The 18,590-nt window shown below is 37.1% G+C and overlaps 1 protein-coding gene across 1 annotated transcript in view; it reads left to right on the top strand.

Annotated features, from left to right (window-relative positions):
- Positions 1 to 1,103: 1,103 nt before the first annotated feature.
- LOC112158494 (dihydropyrimidinase-related protein 5) overlaps positions 1,104 to 18,590 on the top strand; it is a 33,660-nt gene continuing 16,173 nt past the window's right edge. The window contains exons 1-3 of the mRNA XM_024291911.2: positions 1,104 to 1,237; positions 14,736 to 14,850; positions 15,689 to 15,838. Coding sequence (XP_024147679.1) covers positions 14,740 to 14,850; positions 15,689 to 15,838 — 261 coding nt within the window. The 5' untranslated portion in view covers positions 1,104 to 1,237; positions 14,736 to 14,739. The remainder of the gene's footprint in view (positions 1,238 to 14,735; positions 14,851 to 15,688; positions 15,839 to 18,590) is intronic.

Consider the following 18,590-nt stretch of genomic DNA (forward strand, 5'->3'; position numbering starts at 1 on the left):
TAATGTTAGTGTGAATGCTGTAAACTGAATGTGGCCGCTGAAAAAGGGTAGTGCTGATAGCTGAAGATGCTGAAATTGATAGCTAAAAACACTGAAGCTGATAGCTAGCTAAAATATTAGCTAAACGCCAAATTAGCCACAAAAAAAAAATGAAATCTTAGGTTAGCCAAAATAGCTAGCATGTAGCTGCAAAAAATTACTAACTTTCAAAAAAAGCCTAAAAAACTGAAAAAGCCTAAATAAGCCAAAACAATTACCATGTAAATATTAGCCTGAAACAGTTTAAAAACCTTTTATAAAAATCCTAAATTAGCCAAAACAGCTAGCATGTAGCTGAAATATTAGCTAAACACCAAAATAGCCTAAAAAATCTTAGTAAATGCCAAAATAATCCAAAATTCTAGCAAAATGTAACTTTTTAACATAAATATATATATATTAAAAAGGCAGGATTATTATTCCAGAATAAATCAACTTAAGATTAAATAACTTTCAATATTTTACTCTCCATAAAAATATATTTTGTCAAAATTATACAAGTTAGAAATGAGCACAAGATAACATCGGGCCATTAATAATGATATGGTGAAAGGATCTGGAGGGCCGGATCCGGCCCCCGGGCCTCGACTTTGACATGTGCTGTAACAAGTCTCACCAGGTTTTTAATGAAAAGTTGTCATGTAGTGTCAGGAATGGCATCCGGCATAAAACTTTGAAGACAAGTGGATCACAGAGACAATAATCATCAAATTTTATGCATTTCAGAGGCTTTGGAGGATTTTATACCCCAACCTGAAATTCTGATTTCATCCCAGCAGAGACTGGCTAGATCCGGCCCTGGGTCAGCACTTTTTTCTTTTATCAGGTTTATCTGATTTTATTATGAAATGAATTTCTCTAAAATGATAATAAGCATTAAAGTAAAGATTTATACAATATAAATCAAAGGCTAACGCTATTAATTGCAGTAATTGTCCGTTTTCCGATCCACATTGAATGGAGCACGTCTGTAGCAGCGATGACGACACGCCTTTTTCTTTGTAGCAAAAGAGTCGCTTTCGTCACACACATCTGCGCTGTGATTGGTCCGTTTCCCTGTTGCTCCGGTTCGGACGCCGCTGATTGGCTGCAGCCGGTCCGTCGCTGAAGGAGCATCTGCGGCTCTCGGCGAGCAGCTGTCCCAGCTCAGTGTTAAGGAGCTCCGGGGAGAGAAGCTGAAGGAATCCGCGCACAGAGGGTGAGACACAAAAAACACATTTAAGATATTTATAATCACAGGTTGATTGTTGACTTCAATATTCATTTTTAAATATATAAATATCGATTTGTAATAATTATTAATGAATAATATTACATTTGTTTTTGGTGCAATAATAAACTGAGACTCCTTTGTTCTTTTGTGTCATAATTGAAATGACTGATCGTGAGGTGTTTGCCTGTAGATGCGTTTGAAGAAAGAAATGGCCTCGGAAATGGAAGCTGTGTGTGAAAATATGGAGAGGCGAGGTGTGGAGGTGTGCGTGCATTGGTGGTGGCATCCGTGCAGTAATGCAGCACGAGCGCGCTTGGCGTGTTACATAAGATCCCTCCTTACACGTATGGGGTTTTTTTTTTTTTAGGAAAAATTGGGATGGATGTAAAGAAAAACGCTGTGACATGGTTGGATGTGTGCAGTTCAAGTACCCATCTAAGGCTGGAAATGTAGATCAATGGCTCCTTCAGGTGCATCCTGATGATCTGCATGGACTGGAAATGATCCTAATTCAGGCATCTGTGCAGTGTATGGAGCTAAATTGGGGACAATATTATTAGAAACCCAAATAAAACAAATTGAAAATAAAATAAACTTGACTATTTTCCGCTTCAAATGTTCTGGGTTTTTTGTTTCAAAACTCAACATTTCAGCTTCAAAACATTTTTTTCTGTTTCAAATCTTTTTTTCACACTTAACTGTTTTTTTCGTTTACGAATCAGAAAATTTCACTTTCAGAACTCTTAGCCTCGTTGTGACGCATTGGGGCGGGGCTAACACAAAGGACCAATCGATGAGGGCGGTAACTTCAGTCCCGGTGCATTCACTGACTTTGAGAACTTGGATAATTACGGACAGTAAATGGCTGTTTTGTCTGTACGATCGTAGTTAAATCAGAATTTTATCACGTACAAACCACACGTCCAAAACGCCGTTCTAGCCCGTTCAAAGCGCCGTCTTATTGTTACATACAGGCATCGAAAACTTCCTTATGCTTGGATAAAATGGTTAAAACACTATTGGAGCTCCAGTTATCTCTTTTGGGCTGTTGGCTAGAACGCTTGAACTTGAACTTTTTCTCATGCAGGAAATGTGAGTTCGAGCCCCACAGTAAACACGGCGGTTTCTTCTTGTTTTCTATCTTTTATCCAAAACTGAAACTGAACATTTCAGATTTGAAAACAAAAAAAATAAATCTGAAATTTTGAGTTTTGAAACCTAAAAACCAGAACATTTTAACCTGAATATAATTACGTTTATTTTAAAATAGATTTTGAGACATTTTCATTTTCTTTGGGCCAAACACCAATATTTTTTTTCAATTTGTTTTATTTGGGTTTCAAATTATTTTGTCTCTAAGTTAACTCCGTACATTTGATATATGGAACTCATTTAAGAGTTTTGCTTTGTTTTCAATCATAATGTACAGAAATTAAAGTTACACTTTTTATTCTTTTTGGATGTCAAACCCTCAGTTTCTTGGACCATTTCCCATGATTGTTGGTTTCTATGTGGACGGACAAACATGGTAAATTGTGTGTATTTGTATAGGACTTCGTTGAAGATCCACAAGCGCTTCACAGTCTCAGTCCCATTCACCCAAACATTCACAGCCTGTTTGGTTCCTAAGCTGAAGTTCTTGGTGTCTTTAAGCAAAATGTGTCTGTTTCTTTCAAAGAATCACAGAACTCAATGTTTCATTTTAACTGTTCATTACATCTTTATAAAAAACTAAAGCATCCTGAGAAACAGAAATATTTTATATGATGTGGATTTATGGTAAAACTGTAAAAGTTCTCAAATGTACTAAAGATGTTATGGTAATCACTACTCCTTTCTTTGCTCTATTGTTTAACTCTTACATTGTTTTGGGGTCAAAATTGGAGTATTGATCTGTTTTCGAGTGTGAAAGTGGGTCAATTTCTACCCGAACAGAATAAAACTTTATCAGCCACTAATCACTAGTAAGAAGGATTTTTATGATCCAACTTTCAGTTTTAACTTTTGTTAATCCTTCTATTATCAAACAAATCATTGACGTATTGGGGAGCTACTAATAAGTGTTCATGTGCCAGTAATGGACTAAAGGTGTTGGCCAGTACTATTATACAACTGAAGTTTTCTTAAAGCACTATATGAAAACATAAACCACAAGAGATAAGAATAAAAAAATACTATTGATGTATTGATTGATATCAGGGCTTTGTTGATGCACAAGTATCAAACATGGGTAATTTATGGTATGTTACAGTATGATATGGTTTAATATATTATAGTAGAACAGGGGATGATACAGCAGGATCTGACACTTCACAGTATTAGACATTATTAAGATGTTTAATAGAGTATATTACTGCAATATATGCTACAGTTTGTTATGATACAGTACATAGTGGATGATTTAGTATTGTGGTTTGATGCAGTTCAATGCAGGATAATGCAGTTCAGTGTGGAATGATATGGTACAATACATTATGATACTGCTTGATTACATCATAAACCTGTGTCACATAACAGAAATGAGTAAACTGATAGCTAACTAAAATAAGAAGAAAAAAAAACTAAAATTGTATTCCTATAAAAGATAAATGTCCATGCTGAGTTAGAATTATATATTTTTTTTCTTTAGTGCAGATAAACGGCAAGAAAATCCTTTAGAGTATTATTAAAGCCCCCAAATCCTTAGTTTAACACACCTTAAAACTCTAGCTTAACTCAGAATTAGCAAAAATAAAACCTCAGTAGATGCTACATTAGCTTAAAAAAAGCTAACACATTGCTAAAATGTTAGCTTAACTTAGAGTTTGCTAAAGAAACGTCAGTATATGCCAAATTAGACAAAAATGTTAGCATGTTGCTAACATACTAGCTCAACTCAGAATTAGCCTAAAAAACCTCAGTATATGCCACATTAGCTAAAAGAGCTAACACGTTGCTAAAATACTTGCTTAACAACATTTAGAGCATTATTGACATTTTTATTTCTGTGCTCTTTTTTTGAGAGTCCAGTCATGGATTTACATACTAGATGATGTTGAGTTTGTCCACGCCCTGCTGTGTAGTGCTGCCACAAACGATTATTTTAATAGACTAATCACTGATTTTTTTTTTTCCGATTAGTCGACTAATCGGGTCATTGGCAAATTGGATGTGAAGCACACATCTTAACCATCATTAACTTTAAACTAAATAAAAACTAGATATATAGTATTACCAGCAATAATGTAGTGTGAATGCTGTAAGCTGAATTTGGCAGCTGAAGATGCTCGGGCTGATAGCTAAAAACGCTGAAGCTGAAGATGCTGAGAATGATAGCTGAAAACACTGAAGCTGAAGCCAGCTAAAATATTAGTTAAATTCCAAATTAGCCTAAAAACTGAAAAAGCCTAAATTAGCCAAAAAAGCTAAAATGCAGCTGAAATATTAGCTAAAATCCATTACAACCTCAAAAACAAAAAAAAGCCTAAATTAGCCAAAATAACTAGCATGTTGCTGAAATATTAGCTAAACTCCAAAATAGTCAAAAAAACCTTAATAAATGCCAAAATAGTCCAAAAACAAACTATGTACCAATTATGAACACACTAGTACCATTGCAGGTCTTAAACAAATAAAAACCCATAACACGTGTGAATAACAACAGAAGTCACAGAAACTGATATTTTTATCTCCCTGCAGAAGAGGGTTGGTCCTCTGTGATGCCCTATTTGTGCATTTGCTCATTTGAATGTGTGTTGCTCATCTAAGGGCGATTCACTAACAGCTTAGTCATCCATGAACCTCCAGTTGCACCCTCGCCTTACACACTGAACGCTTCACGTCTCTGATCTGCTGTCATTTTGTTTTCTTTTTCCAAAGAGCTTTTCCTTGCAGTGCTTTACAGGTGTGTAGGTAACAGATTCTGACTCTACCACGACCGCTGCTGCACCAATCAGGCAGGAGTCAGCAGCTGTCCACTCCTTCCTCCTCACTTACATCAACACACACATTCCACACACTCACACAGAGGACACACAAGCCGACAAACGCACCTCTGAGGCTGTGAGCAGCCATGATGACACGCCGTTTCCTTTTGTGCAGGCTTTTACTAAAAATACACAGTGAAACAGGATTTTTCAGATTTTGTATTCAGAATCTGACCTCAATATGAAATAGTCTGTTTTATTATTTTGTAATTTGGTTTAAAAGATGTACATTATATCTTGTCAGGATGGTGGCAAATGTCTTCAAAGTACTGCTACTTCTAATGCTACTTCTGCTCTTCCGTCTGCTGGTAATTCCTTTACTGTGGTGAACTGCACCAGAGTTCAGTTGAGTTTTACCTGAAAGACAACAGGAATTCACAGAACAAATTGTTTTAGTCTGAACAAGCCAGTGTGAAACTGAAGAACCTGAAAAAGCTGATTCATGTCTTTGCAGTATAGTGAGGAGGTGTCATTGGCTGTATATGCAAACTGTGACATCACCCATAGAAAATGACTTCCAGTTCCAACCAAATGAAGCCAATTCAAGCTCCATTTTTGTACCGTTATGTTGGAACCAGAGATCGTCAGTAAACGAGGATTAGTCTGACTGCTTCTATAGACCCGACTCTAGCCAATAAGGTGTGACCACTCAGTTCAGCTGTCACATATAAAGAGGGGTCGTATGTAGTCGCATCTATCACAGTTTCTTTTTTTCCGCTCTGGTTTTGCTTCTCCTAAGTGAGCGGTTACTGTTTGGTCACATTCAGTCTTTGGTTAACTGCTGAGAGTGCTGTGATTGAAGGCAAACAGACCAAATCAAAGAGTGACAGTTATCAGCTTCCCCCACACCTCTGAGTGATCTGACTCTCCCAGTGTGACAGCAACTACTGTGGAGACTAAAGTCTGAACTGGATTGAGGTTGGATTTCTGAGTAATGGACACATTTCTGCATCCTGTCTCTCTAGTTTAGACCTCATAGTATCTGATTCCAAGAATTTTTTGTAAAGGTAATCTTTAGCATAGTTCTAAAGCAGGGGTGTCAAACTTAATCTCACAAGGGGCCAAAATCCAGAACACACATTTATTGAACACTAAAACTAAAATTTAAAAACTTTAAAAACGTAAATTTTTAACATAATTTTAAACTAGATATATAGCATTACCTGCGATGATGCTAGTGTGAATGCTGTTAGCAGAATTTGGCCGCTGAAGATGCTGAAATTGATAGCTACAAAGGCTGAAGTTGATTGCTGAAAAAGCTGAAGCTGATAGCTGAAAACGCTGAAGTTGATTGCTGAAAATGCTGAAGGTGATAACCAGCTAAAATATTATCTAAATGCTAAATTAGCCTAAAAAATTTTTTTTTAAACTTAGCTTAGCAAAACAGCTACCATGTAGCTGAAAAAATAGCTAAACTTCAAAGTAGCCTACAAATCTGAAAAAAGTCTAAATTAGTCAAAACAGCTAGCGTGTAAATTTGATAAAACACTGAAGTTGATAGCCAAAAACGCTGCTGTTGATAGCTGAAAATGCTGAAGTTAAAAGCTGAAAATGCTGAAGTTAAAAGCTGAAAATTAAAAGTTGATTGCTAAAAACACTGAAGCTGATAGCTGAAAATGCTGAAGTTGATAGCCAGCTAAAATATTAGCTAAATGCCAAATTAGCCTAAAAAACAAAAAAAAAGCAATCTTAGCCAAAACATCTAGCATGTTGCTGAAAAAAAAGCTAAACTTCAAAGTAGCCTCAAAAATCAGAAAAAGCTTAAACTAGCCAAAACAGCTACCGTGTAGCTGAAATATTAACTAAACTCCAAAATACCCTAAAAATTCTTAGTAAATGCCAAAAGAGTCCAAAAAACTACATTAATGCCAATTTTTAAAACTTCACAACTATAACTTTTTAACATAATTATAAATAAAATTGCAGGAATATTATTCCAGAATAAATCAACCCAAACCTTAAATAACTTTCAATATTTTACTTTCTATAAAAAATATATTTTGTCAAAATTATACAAGTTAGAAATAAGCGCAAGATAAGATCAGGCCATTAATAACAATAAAACAAAATGAATTAAATTACCCGGAGGGCCGGATCCGGCCCCCGGGCCTTGACTTTGACTCATGTGTTCTAAAGACTAGTTTTTGAGACTGCTAAATGTTTTGGTTTGCCCGAGCTGTTGGGAGTCATTGCATCAATGAGTCATTTGTGCATCTGTTGTCTCTGCATTATTAATTATGACCTGGTCAAAGTCTGCATGAGGACATCCGGGTGTGTCTCGCTCTGTGTGTTAAACTGTGTGCATATTGTCAGTGTGTTGAAGCAGCTGGTCTCAGGGTGTGTGGCACATGTCACCTGCTGAGTGACAATTGTTTGTTTTTATCTAGTAGCCTACATTTGCCATGACCACACACACACACAAAAACTGTTAGCAGTGGAGCTAACCCTCTATCTCTTCAAATTGTGATGAATCAGTAGCAGATAAAAAACTGTTTAAAAATGCTCTCAGTTGTGACGCAACAACTGAAATATGCTACCAAAGTCTTCCTGCTCCACTCCATTCTGATGCATCCACTTGTAGAGAAATAGATCCATGAACGTCTTTGTTTTCCTCGTCTGAGCTGGAGTCTGGATCAAAACTGCGAGATAGCTTCAATATTGCTCGCCATTTTTGTTGCACCGGTAATGTGAGGTTGTGAGGGTCTGTAAGCTAGTGGAGAACATGTATAGGTGACAGGGAGTGGGGGTGGGGTTGCTCTACACCAATGGTCCCGCCCACAACTCAGAGGTGAATTTCTAATGAGCTACTGGCACCATGTAGTAGAAAACAACACGTTTTATTTTAATTAAAAACAGCATTAACTGCACAAAGGATCTAAGAGTTCAAAGAGTGTGTTCATTGGGTTTCACAGATGGTATCACCGCTGTTAAAGGTTTAAATTAAATAAAATAACTTTCAAATATTTAGCAGAGAAAATGAGTTAAACAACTATAGAAAAGTAATTTGCAGTCGTCAGAAATCCAAATGATTTTTTTACGGTTGGAGAAGGTTTCTATGTAGCAAAGGGACTTCCTGTTTTATTTGAAACCATGAAATGATGTGTACACGGTAAATGATCAGCCATTTGTGGTTAATGTGATCAAGATTTGGGACAGACAAGGACAATGCTGCCACTGATGCTGCTGTGATGGAATATTAGGTGTCAGTTATGTAATCTGACTTTCATTTCCTCTGGCTTACAGTCTTAGGGCCTCATAAAGACTGCAGTGTCTCCTTAGTATCATTCATACATGAACAGTCAGAGATCTGTGTGGGTTTAGACTGAGCTGATGGCAAAAGAGTCTCAAGTGTAGCCGTAACTTTAAATGTAAGTCATAGTGGTGATGGTCTGTCTGTACCCTCGTTATCCTTCATCAGTCCTTGTTTTCTGTGTTGATTTTCCTTTTGTATCGACAGTGACATTAGAGATGCTCCAGTGAACCTGTGAAGTGTCTGATTTTTCACTCTGATCAGCTCCAACGTTTGACCTGCTAACTCTGCCACATACTTCTGAGTCTACACAGGTATTTGGGGCAGTTTAGCTAAAGTGGGACAAACCAACACAAACGAGCCACGTTGGAACCACGTTGAAATGCTCAGTTAAATAATACAAAGGTCCTCTACTGTTATTTATGTTTTTTTCTATTTATTTATTCGACAAATGTGCAACAGCAAGTAATCAAACTGGCTCACAGAGATGGAAGTACCGCTGAAAGCGTCCGTCATTCAGATGCAGTAGATGGTGAAACTCAATCGTACTGGGAGAGTCTGAATGATCTCATGAACCCAGACGGGAAGATGTGATTACTGATGCTTTTGTAGAACTCTTTAAGATAAATAAACCTGATGTCCAATATCCTCCATGTCTTCCATGATGTCACTGTGACCAACACATTCTCTCTCCCAAATGGTCACACATTGACGTTTGGTTAAGGATTCCTCTGCGACACTTTTTGACTTTATGGATGTCCCAAAGTCGTCCTTTTTCGACATACAGGTTATTCCCATCAAATCCAGAGTCCCCAACCCCAGCCCACGAACCAGAACCGGTCCAACGCATGGTGCACCTGTACTGGTACCCTAACCCGACACTGGACCAGATGTGGTACCCTATTCAAACCAGTTCCAGATTCAGTACTGGGCCCAAACCAGACTCGACCCTGTACCGAGTTAAGGCCGGGGTACCGGTTCTGTGTAAGGGTACCGGTACTGGACACGTGTACCGGGTTAGGGTTAGGGTACAGGTACTGGACACATGTAATGGGTTAAGGTTAGGGTACCAGTACTAGGACGCGTGTACCAAGCTAAGGTTAGGGTACCAGTACTGAACGTGTGTACCAGGTTAGGGTACCGATACTGGACGCGTGTATCGGGTTAAGATTGGGGTACCGATTCTGGGATGCGTGTACCGGCTTAAGGTTAGGATACTGATACTGGACGCGTTCACCAGGTTAGGGTACTGATACTGGACGCATGTACTGGCTTAAGATTAGGTGAGGGTACCGGTACTGTACGCAGCCCGAGGACTAGTGCGCATCCGGTATGGTACTGCGTACTGAGGGCTGTGGACCGTTGATTTTACTAACAGCCAAAACACAACAAGATGAGGACACCCAAAACGTCAAAAATTGACCCAAAGGGGTCCTTAACCAAACGTCAATATGTGACTACTTGGGGATGAGAATAATACTAAAAACTTATGACAGTAGCTTCTTTATCGTGCAAACTTATATCAGGGTGTGTCAGGTTCAAGACATTTTTGACTGACATTGAATTTACCGCATGTGTACTCAACATTAAGTCTCATCAAGCCTGGCTGGTGAAAGCCGTTACTAAGTTCAAGAAAGCTTGGCTTAATTGTAGCCTTAACCTAATACATTTTTTAACCAATGACAGAGCACTTTTCCTTTACTTCAATGATGACAGTATTGATTGTTAGTGATTAAAATCAATAGTCAGAAGTTTTGAACGTCATTTTGTCTTGATAAAATAAATGTCTGGGTGGCTCAGTGGGCTAGGTGAAGGGCTGGCACCCAGGAGCCCTGGGTTCAATTCCCAGGGGTGTCCACTGATCCCCACCCAGATTGGGTCCTTAGCCAAGACCCTTGACGCTGCTGCCTAACTGGGTCCCTGTGCCCCTCAAGTACAGGGTTGTGTCAGGAAGGGCATCCGGGGTAAAAACTCTGCCAAATCACTGATGTGAAACAGTGGGTGCTGTTACGCTGTGGCGACCCCGAAAGGGATAAGCTGAAAGTGAAGAGGATTTTGTTTTAATGAAATCCATAAAATCAGAAATATATTCATGAAAACAGTGACAAATATGACTGAAAAACATATGATGAATTTCAAAATAATGATTGCTTTCCTCTTGATCGAGATACTTGGAGTTTATCAACACCAGCTTCCAGTCTCTCAGACTTTAGAATAGTCCTGTGGACTCTTCTGGATGACCAATGACTGGATCTGAAGACTAGTCAGTGAGTGTGACGTCACCCATAATAATTGGTTTACTTCCTGCTTCAACCAAATGAAGTCATTCTGGACATTTTCTGTAATACTCCCATCGCCACATTGGAACTCGAAATAATCAGTAAGTAGCAGTGATTGACCTGATTATAGCTTAAGTCATCGTTTCTAGGGCAACCACTTTCACCAATCAGGAGTGAGCTTAAAAGCAGAGTCAGCATCTGCCAATCAAATGTTTGAACATTGGACATGGGGTCCAGCGGGCACCACCTTCTTTTATTCAGGCATATGTTCAGGTTATAATTAGAATAACTTGAGAAAATTTAAAAAAAGAAAAAAAGGAATCAGAGCAAGAATGGTTATTCTGACCAATGGAATGACTGATTTATTTCTCTATAGAAGTCTATGGGATTTTGGCTTCTTGGAGCCGAGGGGTACTTCCTGTTTAGGTTGATCCTTCCAGTTCTCATATACAGTCAATAGTCAAGAATAAAAAAACAAGTCTGTAACAATGACAGAACAAGTCAAACCTGCTTCAGAAAAATAACTTCACAGCATTACAGTCAGAATAGTCAGTCAATCGTGCGTTGTAGTATGAAGTTGTTTTCCTGAGCTTGTGCGAGCCTTTTCTTCCCCTCCCTGAAAGCCCTCCAATTCACGTCTCCAGGGAAACCAGCCTTTCATTTCAGCTGCCAGGCCTTCAGGGCTGCTTTCCATATTGAACGCCCCTCCGCCACAGTGTTTATCACAGCCACTTTATCCTTCATCCCCACACGATCTTCTAGACTCTTCTTCCATCAGTGAACTCATTTTGTTTCAATTCTTCCAAGCGTGGTGTGTTTGTGGACCACTTTCTACAGTCTTTGGCCTCTTTCTGCTCTGCTGGAGTTGAAATTATTTTATATTAATAATTCATCAATTGGTTTAAATAAAATGTTTGTTTGAAGAAAAATGTGCAACATTTCAAATATTTTTTCCAAGAAACATCCCTTTTAATAGGGATGGGTATCGATAATAATTTCCAGAAACAATTCAGTTTGATTCACAAGAGTCTGGATCAATTTGATTTCTATTTTATTTTATTCTTTCAATCCTCTAAATTCAATTCAATTTAGAGTTTACACATTTATACACATTTGTTTAGATATATGTTAATAATCTACTATATGTTTGGAATATATTTATTTTAAGATCATAACATTGTAAACATTGTTCTGCTTCTCCTGGAGGTTGTTTCAGTTTGGCCACTAGGTGGCGATCATGCTATAGCGTTACACCTTAATCAAGAAGAAGTAAGAAAAAAGCAAACAAAAAAAAAACGATGTTTTAGACCACAAATTGTTGCTTTAAAAATATTTAATTAATAAAGTTTGTAAAATTCATGTCTATGAGTTTATAAAGATGTTCATTTAGTCAGTAATGTATGTTTAGGTCGACCGAGCGTTAGCATTAGCTGTCCTATGGGAAATTCCATTAGAGGTTAGCATCAAGCTACCGAATTTAAGCTTGTGTCCTAAATCGATTTATATTTTTATGAATCGATTATTAATCTGTTAATCTTAAATTGATTCAAATTAATTAACATTTTTAAAAAAGTCAAGCATTCTGATTCCTTTGGAAGATTTTCTTGAAATAAACAAAAAAAAAAAAAAATAGAGAAATCTGCCAATGGATTAAGAAAAATGGTCATAGCAAGAATTCTTATTTTAAGGGAAAACTTCTAGTGGAGACATAAAATAAAGACTGAATGCTTGTTCCTGACAAAACACAAACCAAACTTTTAGGATTTTCATATGTTCTTCTCTCTATCCCCCATCCTTCCTTTTTTTATTTCCCTCCATCTCTTTGGGCTGATGCTGTGCGACTGGGAAACCATTGTGTCTCACATCAAGCGCATTGCAAACAGCCATCCATGCAGAATAGACACACAAATGTGCACTGAGGGTTCTTCAGGTTGGTTAACCCCATTACCTCTCATGCTCTATGGGCTTAACATGCATCTTTTTTTAGATTGTAATGACAGAAACAAAACTATATCGTCTGTTTGTAGCTTAAATAATAAAATCATGTTTCTGTAATATGCTGCAATTAAAAACCAATATGAATCCTTAATGACTGAAACCTCTTTAATTTATGCCAAATGATTGAAGGGATGCTCCAATGGGTGCATTGAATCGGAGCTTGGAATTATCATTGCCAGAGGTGATCGTCATCAGGTTTGCATTATTAATTCTAAGAACAGCTCATGAAGCACAAAAGGCTGAACTAACACTAAAGGTTTTCAGAAATTCTTCTGAAAGAATCTCAGTTCAGTCTTTCAGAAAATATAGAATATTTTTGTTTTGTTGTTGAAATTTGCATGAATGATCGATGCTCACTAGGTTAGCAAATATAGACCACAATGCACTGCGGCTGAACAATTTCAAACAAAAAAACGTGTTTAAATGTAATATTTGACTAAACCATTTACATTTCCACCATCAGAACACAGTGGAGTCGTAAATAAATGTTGTTAAATGTTCATATTGATTAAATTTTCACTTTGTGAAATTAGTGATGTCGCATCCGGTGTTTAGAAAAACAAAAAAAAAGTAGTGAACACCGTGTCTGAATTACCTTTAAAATCCAGGACACTATATATAGTCCCACACTATATAGTTTTATAGTAGTTAGGGGTTCGGGGGGGAATTCAGACACAACCAAAAGTATTGGCTCACCCATCCAAATGATCAGAATCAGGTGTCCTAATCACCTGTCCAGCCCTCAGGCATTCAGATCTCTTAATGATTCACTTTGGAACTGAAAAAGACGCTCGGGTAAGAGACGAAATGTCTTAAACTTAAAAAAATCAAGTCAAAATTTTACTTTCTTTTAGTATTTTTGCCATAAAATAAGCTGATTAAAAACTATCTTATAAATAATATAAAATAACACATTATACATCAAAATATTTTTGGAACTTAAATCTGCATGAAAGATTTTCTGCCTAAAATTAAACACAAACATGTACTCTTGAAACCAGCCTCTAGTGGTCATTTGAAAAACTGCACACTTTAAATATGTCCTAATAAGCATAAATTATGGATTTGTTTGTAACTCAGTTTTATATCCCACTGTATTGTTCATGCTCATATTATTATCTATAGATTGTTGCAGCTTTGTGTGGTCACAGAACAAAATCTGAGCAGATCCTTCCATGTTGCTGCCATGAGAGAAGTGTGAGAGAAAGGGAATATTTTCTTTAAGTTAGTTGCAAACAAAAAAAGGTTAAATGAACTAAAGAGTTTTGCCTCGGCGTGATAAAAGCTCAGATAAAAGCTCAGATAAATAATTTATTCTGAGGTGTTTGTGCAGCAGAAAGCAGGAGTCTTAGTGGACATTCAAAGTAAAAGCATGGCTTGTTGACAATTAAGGAATGGAAATGTCACACTGTAGATGCTTTCTTTGCTCCTATCTTTGCACACAAGTTTTTTTTTTTTTTTTGTCTAAATTCAAATAACACCAGTTCTGGTAATTACCTAAAACCAGAACGATGACACATCAAGCATATATTTTGGAGATTGTAATTTTATTTTGGAAATTCTTCTTTTCAGAACGAGCTGAAATGGCAGAGACACAGGAATTGACTCCATGTGTTCTGCTGTGTTTTGTTGTAATACAACTGGAATTGTTCTCCTGTCTGTATCCGTAAAGTTTTATTCAAACTTTGGGGAAATACTCCATGGCCTTCATTTGTATTTCATCAGTAAATAAACAAATGACGCACCTCATGAGTGATATCACAGAAACAGGATTGTTGTGGCACATTTTTTACACATTATGAGGAATTTTCAATGTATTTTTTTTCAGTTTCTTTATTTTTTATTGTTTTTTTGTCTTTATGAAATGTTTATTTTGAAAAGTTCGTGACTGTCTCCCTCTAAAGTAGCTCTAACAGTGAACTTTAACTCTGATCAGAAGGAGTTTCTGCTGCTGCTTGTTGACATCATAAAGGTCAAATTTTGTGCTGCAGGATCATGGCTGCTAACATGGGGTCCATGCGCATACTCATCAAGGGAGGAAAGGTGGTCAACGACGACTTCACCCAGGAAGCAGACGTTTACATTGAGAATGGCATCATTCAGCAGGTAAGCTAGCTACATTCACTCCAAAAGATTTTTGACATTCAGTTCAATTCAATTTTATTTACTCTCAAAAGAATCTCCCCATTAGGCTTCATGCCGGTAATTGTACAGAAGCAGAAGGTCGGTCATATGACATAAACAAAAGCTTATTGCTAAACTAAACAGACTAAATGAAACTGGTTATCCCTGTCCTTAGACCCTTCTTCCTGGTAAAGAAAAACTCCTAAAAAACCTGATAAAACATATTAGTTAAATTCAAAATTAGACTAAAAACTGAAGAAGCCTAAGTTAGCCAAAAAGCTAAAATGCAGCTAAAAATATTAGCTAAACTCCACAATAACCTAAAAAATAAAAAAAGCCTAAAGTAGCCAAAATAACTAGCGTGTAAACATTAGCTGAACTCCAAAACAGCCTGAAAAACTTTTTAAAAAGCCTAAATTAGCTAAAAAAATAAAATAAAATAAAAAAATTAGCCAAAACAGCTAGCATGGTAATATTAGCCTAACTTCAAAACAGCTTTAAAAACGATTAAAAAAGCCTAAATTGGCTAAAACAAAAAAGAAAAAAAATTAGCCAAAACAGCTAGCGTGTAGCCTGAATATTAGCTGAACTCCAAGTAGCCTAAAAAATCTTACTAAATGCCAAAATAGTCCAAAAGGCTAGCAGACTCCCAAATGTAAAAACTTTAAAACTGTAACTTTTTAACATAATTATGAATATTAAAAAGGCAGGAATATTATTCCAGAATAAATCAACTTAAATCTTAAATAACTTTCAATATTCTGGAATCCTGGAGCTGAGACGGTTGATGCAGCATGTTTGTGTTTTTTAATCGCTGCAGGTCGGAAAGGAGCTCATGATACCAGGCGGAGCAAAGGTGATCGACGCGTCCGGGAAACTGGTGCTGCCGGGCGGGATTGACACCAGCGTGCACCTGCAGCAGACCTTCATGAACGCCAGCATCCAGGACGACTTCTACAGTGGGACCAAGGTACTTACCGTTGACGGCTGTGCAGTGGCGAGGATTGACGGCGTGCATGTGACTGAACCCTTCAGCTGTTATGTTCTGACTCATCGTCTACTTTTAACCTTTTAACACCTGAGGCGTCGTCTTTAGCATACTTTAACTTCAGCGAAATTCTGATGAACGTAATTCCAGCAGATTTTGAAGGAGGAAAGCGGCGAGAGCCGCTTTCCTCCTTCAAAATCTGCTGGAATTACGTTCATCGGGTTAACGGTTGAAAAGTTACAGTAAATCAAAGAACATAAACACTGGAGCTCTGGTGTTAAAGGGTTAACTTAGCATTTAGAAGGAAAACATCAAAACCCCGTTGTAGGCCCTTCCTCTTTTCTAGATTAGTGAATGAAACCAGAGCGGAATCGTTCTCAAGCTCCGCCCACCTCCCTTTGCTGCCACGATGGCCACCTCCAGCTCTCAGCGTGGAAACCTCTCCCCGTATGAGAGCGCGAGCCCACATGTGTTCCACTCAGCCATTGTGTCGTCCCCACGCTGAGCGGGTTACCATGGAAACCACTCAATGAAACCCAAAACTGTCTGTCTCTGCATCCCCCTCCTGCTTTGTTGAACCTCTCCTCCTTCATCTCAGCTTTCCTCTCAGTCTGCTCTGCGCCGTAAAACTAGTGTTAGGAGTGAACTAAAGGGAGTAAAAAACAAAACAAAAAATCCTGACAAAATTCAAAAAGTTTGATTGAAAAAAAATTTCCAAACAGATAAATGTTGAGTCCTGAGGAGATACAGCCTCATTATCGTATGGAAACTAAACAGTACTACCCATAAATAATTCTTGTATAGTATTTACAAGAATAGTAGTAAAATGTGCGTGCTCAGACCATAGGGCTGGGTTAATAAAATCGATTAATTAATTTGAATCGATTTAAGCTTAATAGATCAATAATCGATCCACAAAAATATAAATCGATTTATCACATAAAGCTAATTCTGCTAGCTTGATGCTAATGTGTAATGGAATTTCCCATAGGACGGCTAATGCTAACACTCAGTCGACCTAAACAGTCATTGCTGAATAAATGAACATCTTCATAAACTCACAGACATCAATTTTCCAAACTCTTTTAAGGAAATATCTTTTAAAGTAGCCATTTGTAGTCTGCAACACAGTTTTTTCCTCATACTTTCTTCTTTTGAAATGCATGAGCTCCACCTAGTGGTCAAACTGAAACGTCCTCCAGGAGAAGCAGAACAATGTTTCCAATGTTAATGATCTGAACATTTTAGTTAGAACTTCTCCTTTAGAGAATCCATGTAACACTGGATCATATTAACAATCTCATTATTTCACTGATACATTTACAGTATGTGAACTGGATCAGATTAATATAAATATATTCAAATTACATAGAAGATCATTAATGTATTTTTAAACAAATGTGTATAAAAGTGTAAACTCAAAATTGAATTGAATTAAGAAAATCAAAAAAAATTGAATTGAATCGAATTGTTTCGGGAAATTATAACCGATATCCAGCCCTACTTAAAATTAGAACAACTTAAAAACAACTATAAACATAAAACTTTAAAAACTACACACAAATCGCTTGTTATACACACAAAACCACATTTATGCACAAATCTGATTTGAGATTCTTTTCACGTCTCCATGAAAGAAAAGTCATCCATAAGTGATGCGTTTAAATGCTGCTAGAATACTGGGTCGTCAGAGTTTTCTTTTCAGCCGCTTTGAACTAAAATTGTAAATAATATCCAGTAAAACTTGACATTTTTACACTTTCTTTAAACAGCTATGCCTGATAATTAATATAAAAAAGTCTAAATATGCTTTTTTTTATTCACAATATTTTGGCAATTTGCCCATGGGCATGAAGGCTTCCACTTATAAAGTAAAGATGCTTGATTTAACAGGCACTTTGGTAAAAAATATGTATATAAATAAATAGAAAGGTGAATTCAGGAGTTTTTTTAATCTTTAACTTCAGTTTTATCAGACAAAATGTGACTATAAATGTCATATATATTATCTAGACTCCATTGCTTTAAACTCGTTATTCAGTTTTGCTTAATAGAATTAGTCTTTAATGTAGTATCTCCACAAAAGCAGCCATGGTTTTAATTATTAATAAAATATGAGGTAAAGACTTTCACTGATGACTATCTGCTATGCTCAGAGCTCCATGCTGTTTGTTGTCTGTATGAAAGAACTGGACTGAGAGAGCGTGACATCACCCATAGAAAATACTTCTATACTTCTAGCTGCAAACAAATGAAGTCAATTCGGTAAACTTTTTTTTTTTTTTTTTTTTTTTTGCAATATGGACTCCACCACTTTGAAGCAGCGATTTGTCCAAATTTGTCTGAGTCTTCAGCCAAATTTGAATTGTTCCTATGGAACTCTCCAAATGGAGAGTTATGGAAAAATAGTGTCTCAGAATTTGGACGTCACTTCCACTCGATGACATCATCAATATTCGCCCGTCAGGTAGCATTATAATAGAACTTCTGGCGCTCGAGTATACATAAAAACAGAGGTTTTATAACTTTAAAAAGGTCATGCTACAACAAAAAGTCATTACTTACATTTAAATGTAAACTTCTGTGGTTCAAAGCGCTTCTCCTCTGCGGCACAACACGGCAGAGGGTTTGTTTCCCTCCACCTGGAGGGTGGGATCTCAAAACAAATATTTCGGACACCACTTTCTCTGCAAATGTCCCTTCATGGAGGGGTAGGGAGAAGGCAACACCCCCC

The sequence above is a fragment of the Oryzias melastigma genome, linkage group LG24 (genome assembly GCF_002922805.2).
Source record: "Oryzias melastigma strain HK-1 linkage group LG24, ASM292280v2, whole genome shotgun sequence".
Taxonomy (NCBI): domain Eukaryota; kingdom Metazoa; phylum Chordata; class Actinopteri; order Beloniformes; family Adrianichthyidae; genus Oryzias; species Oryzias melastigma.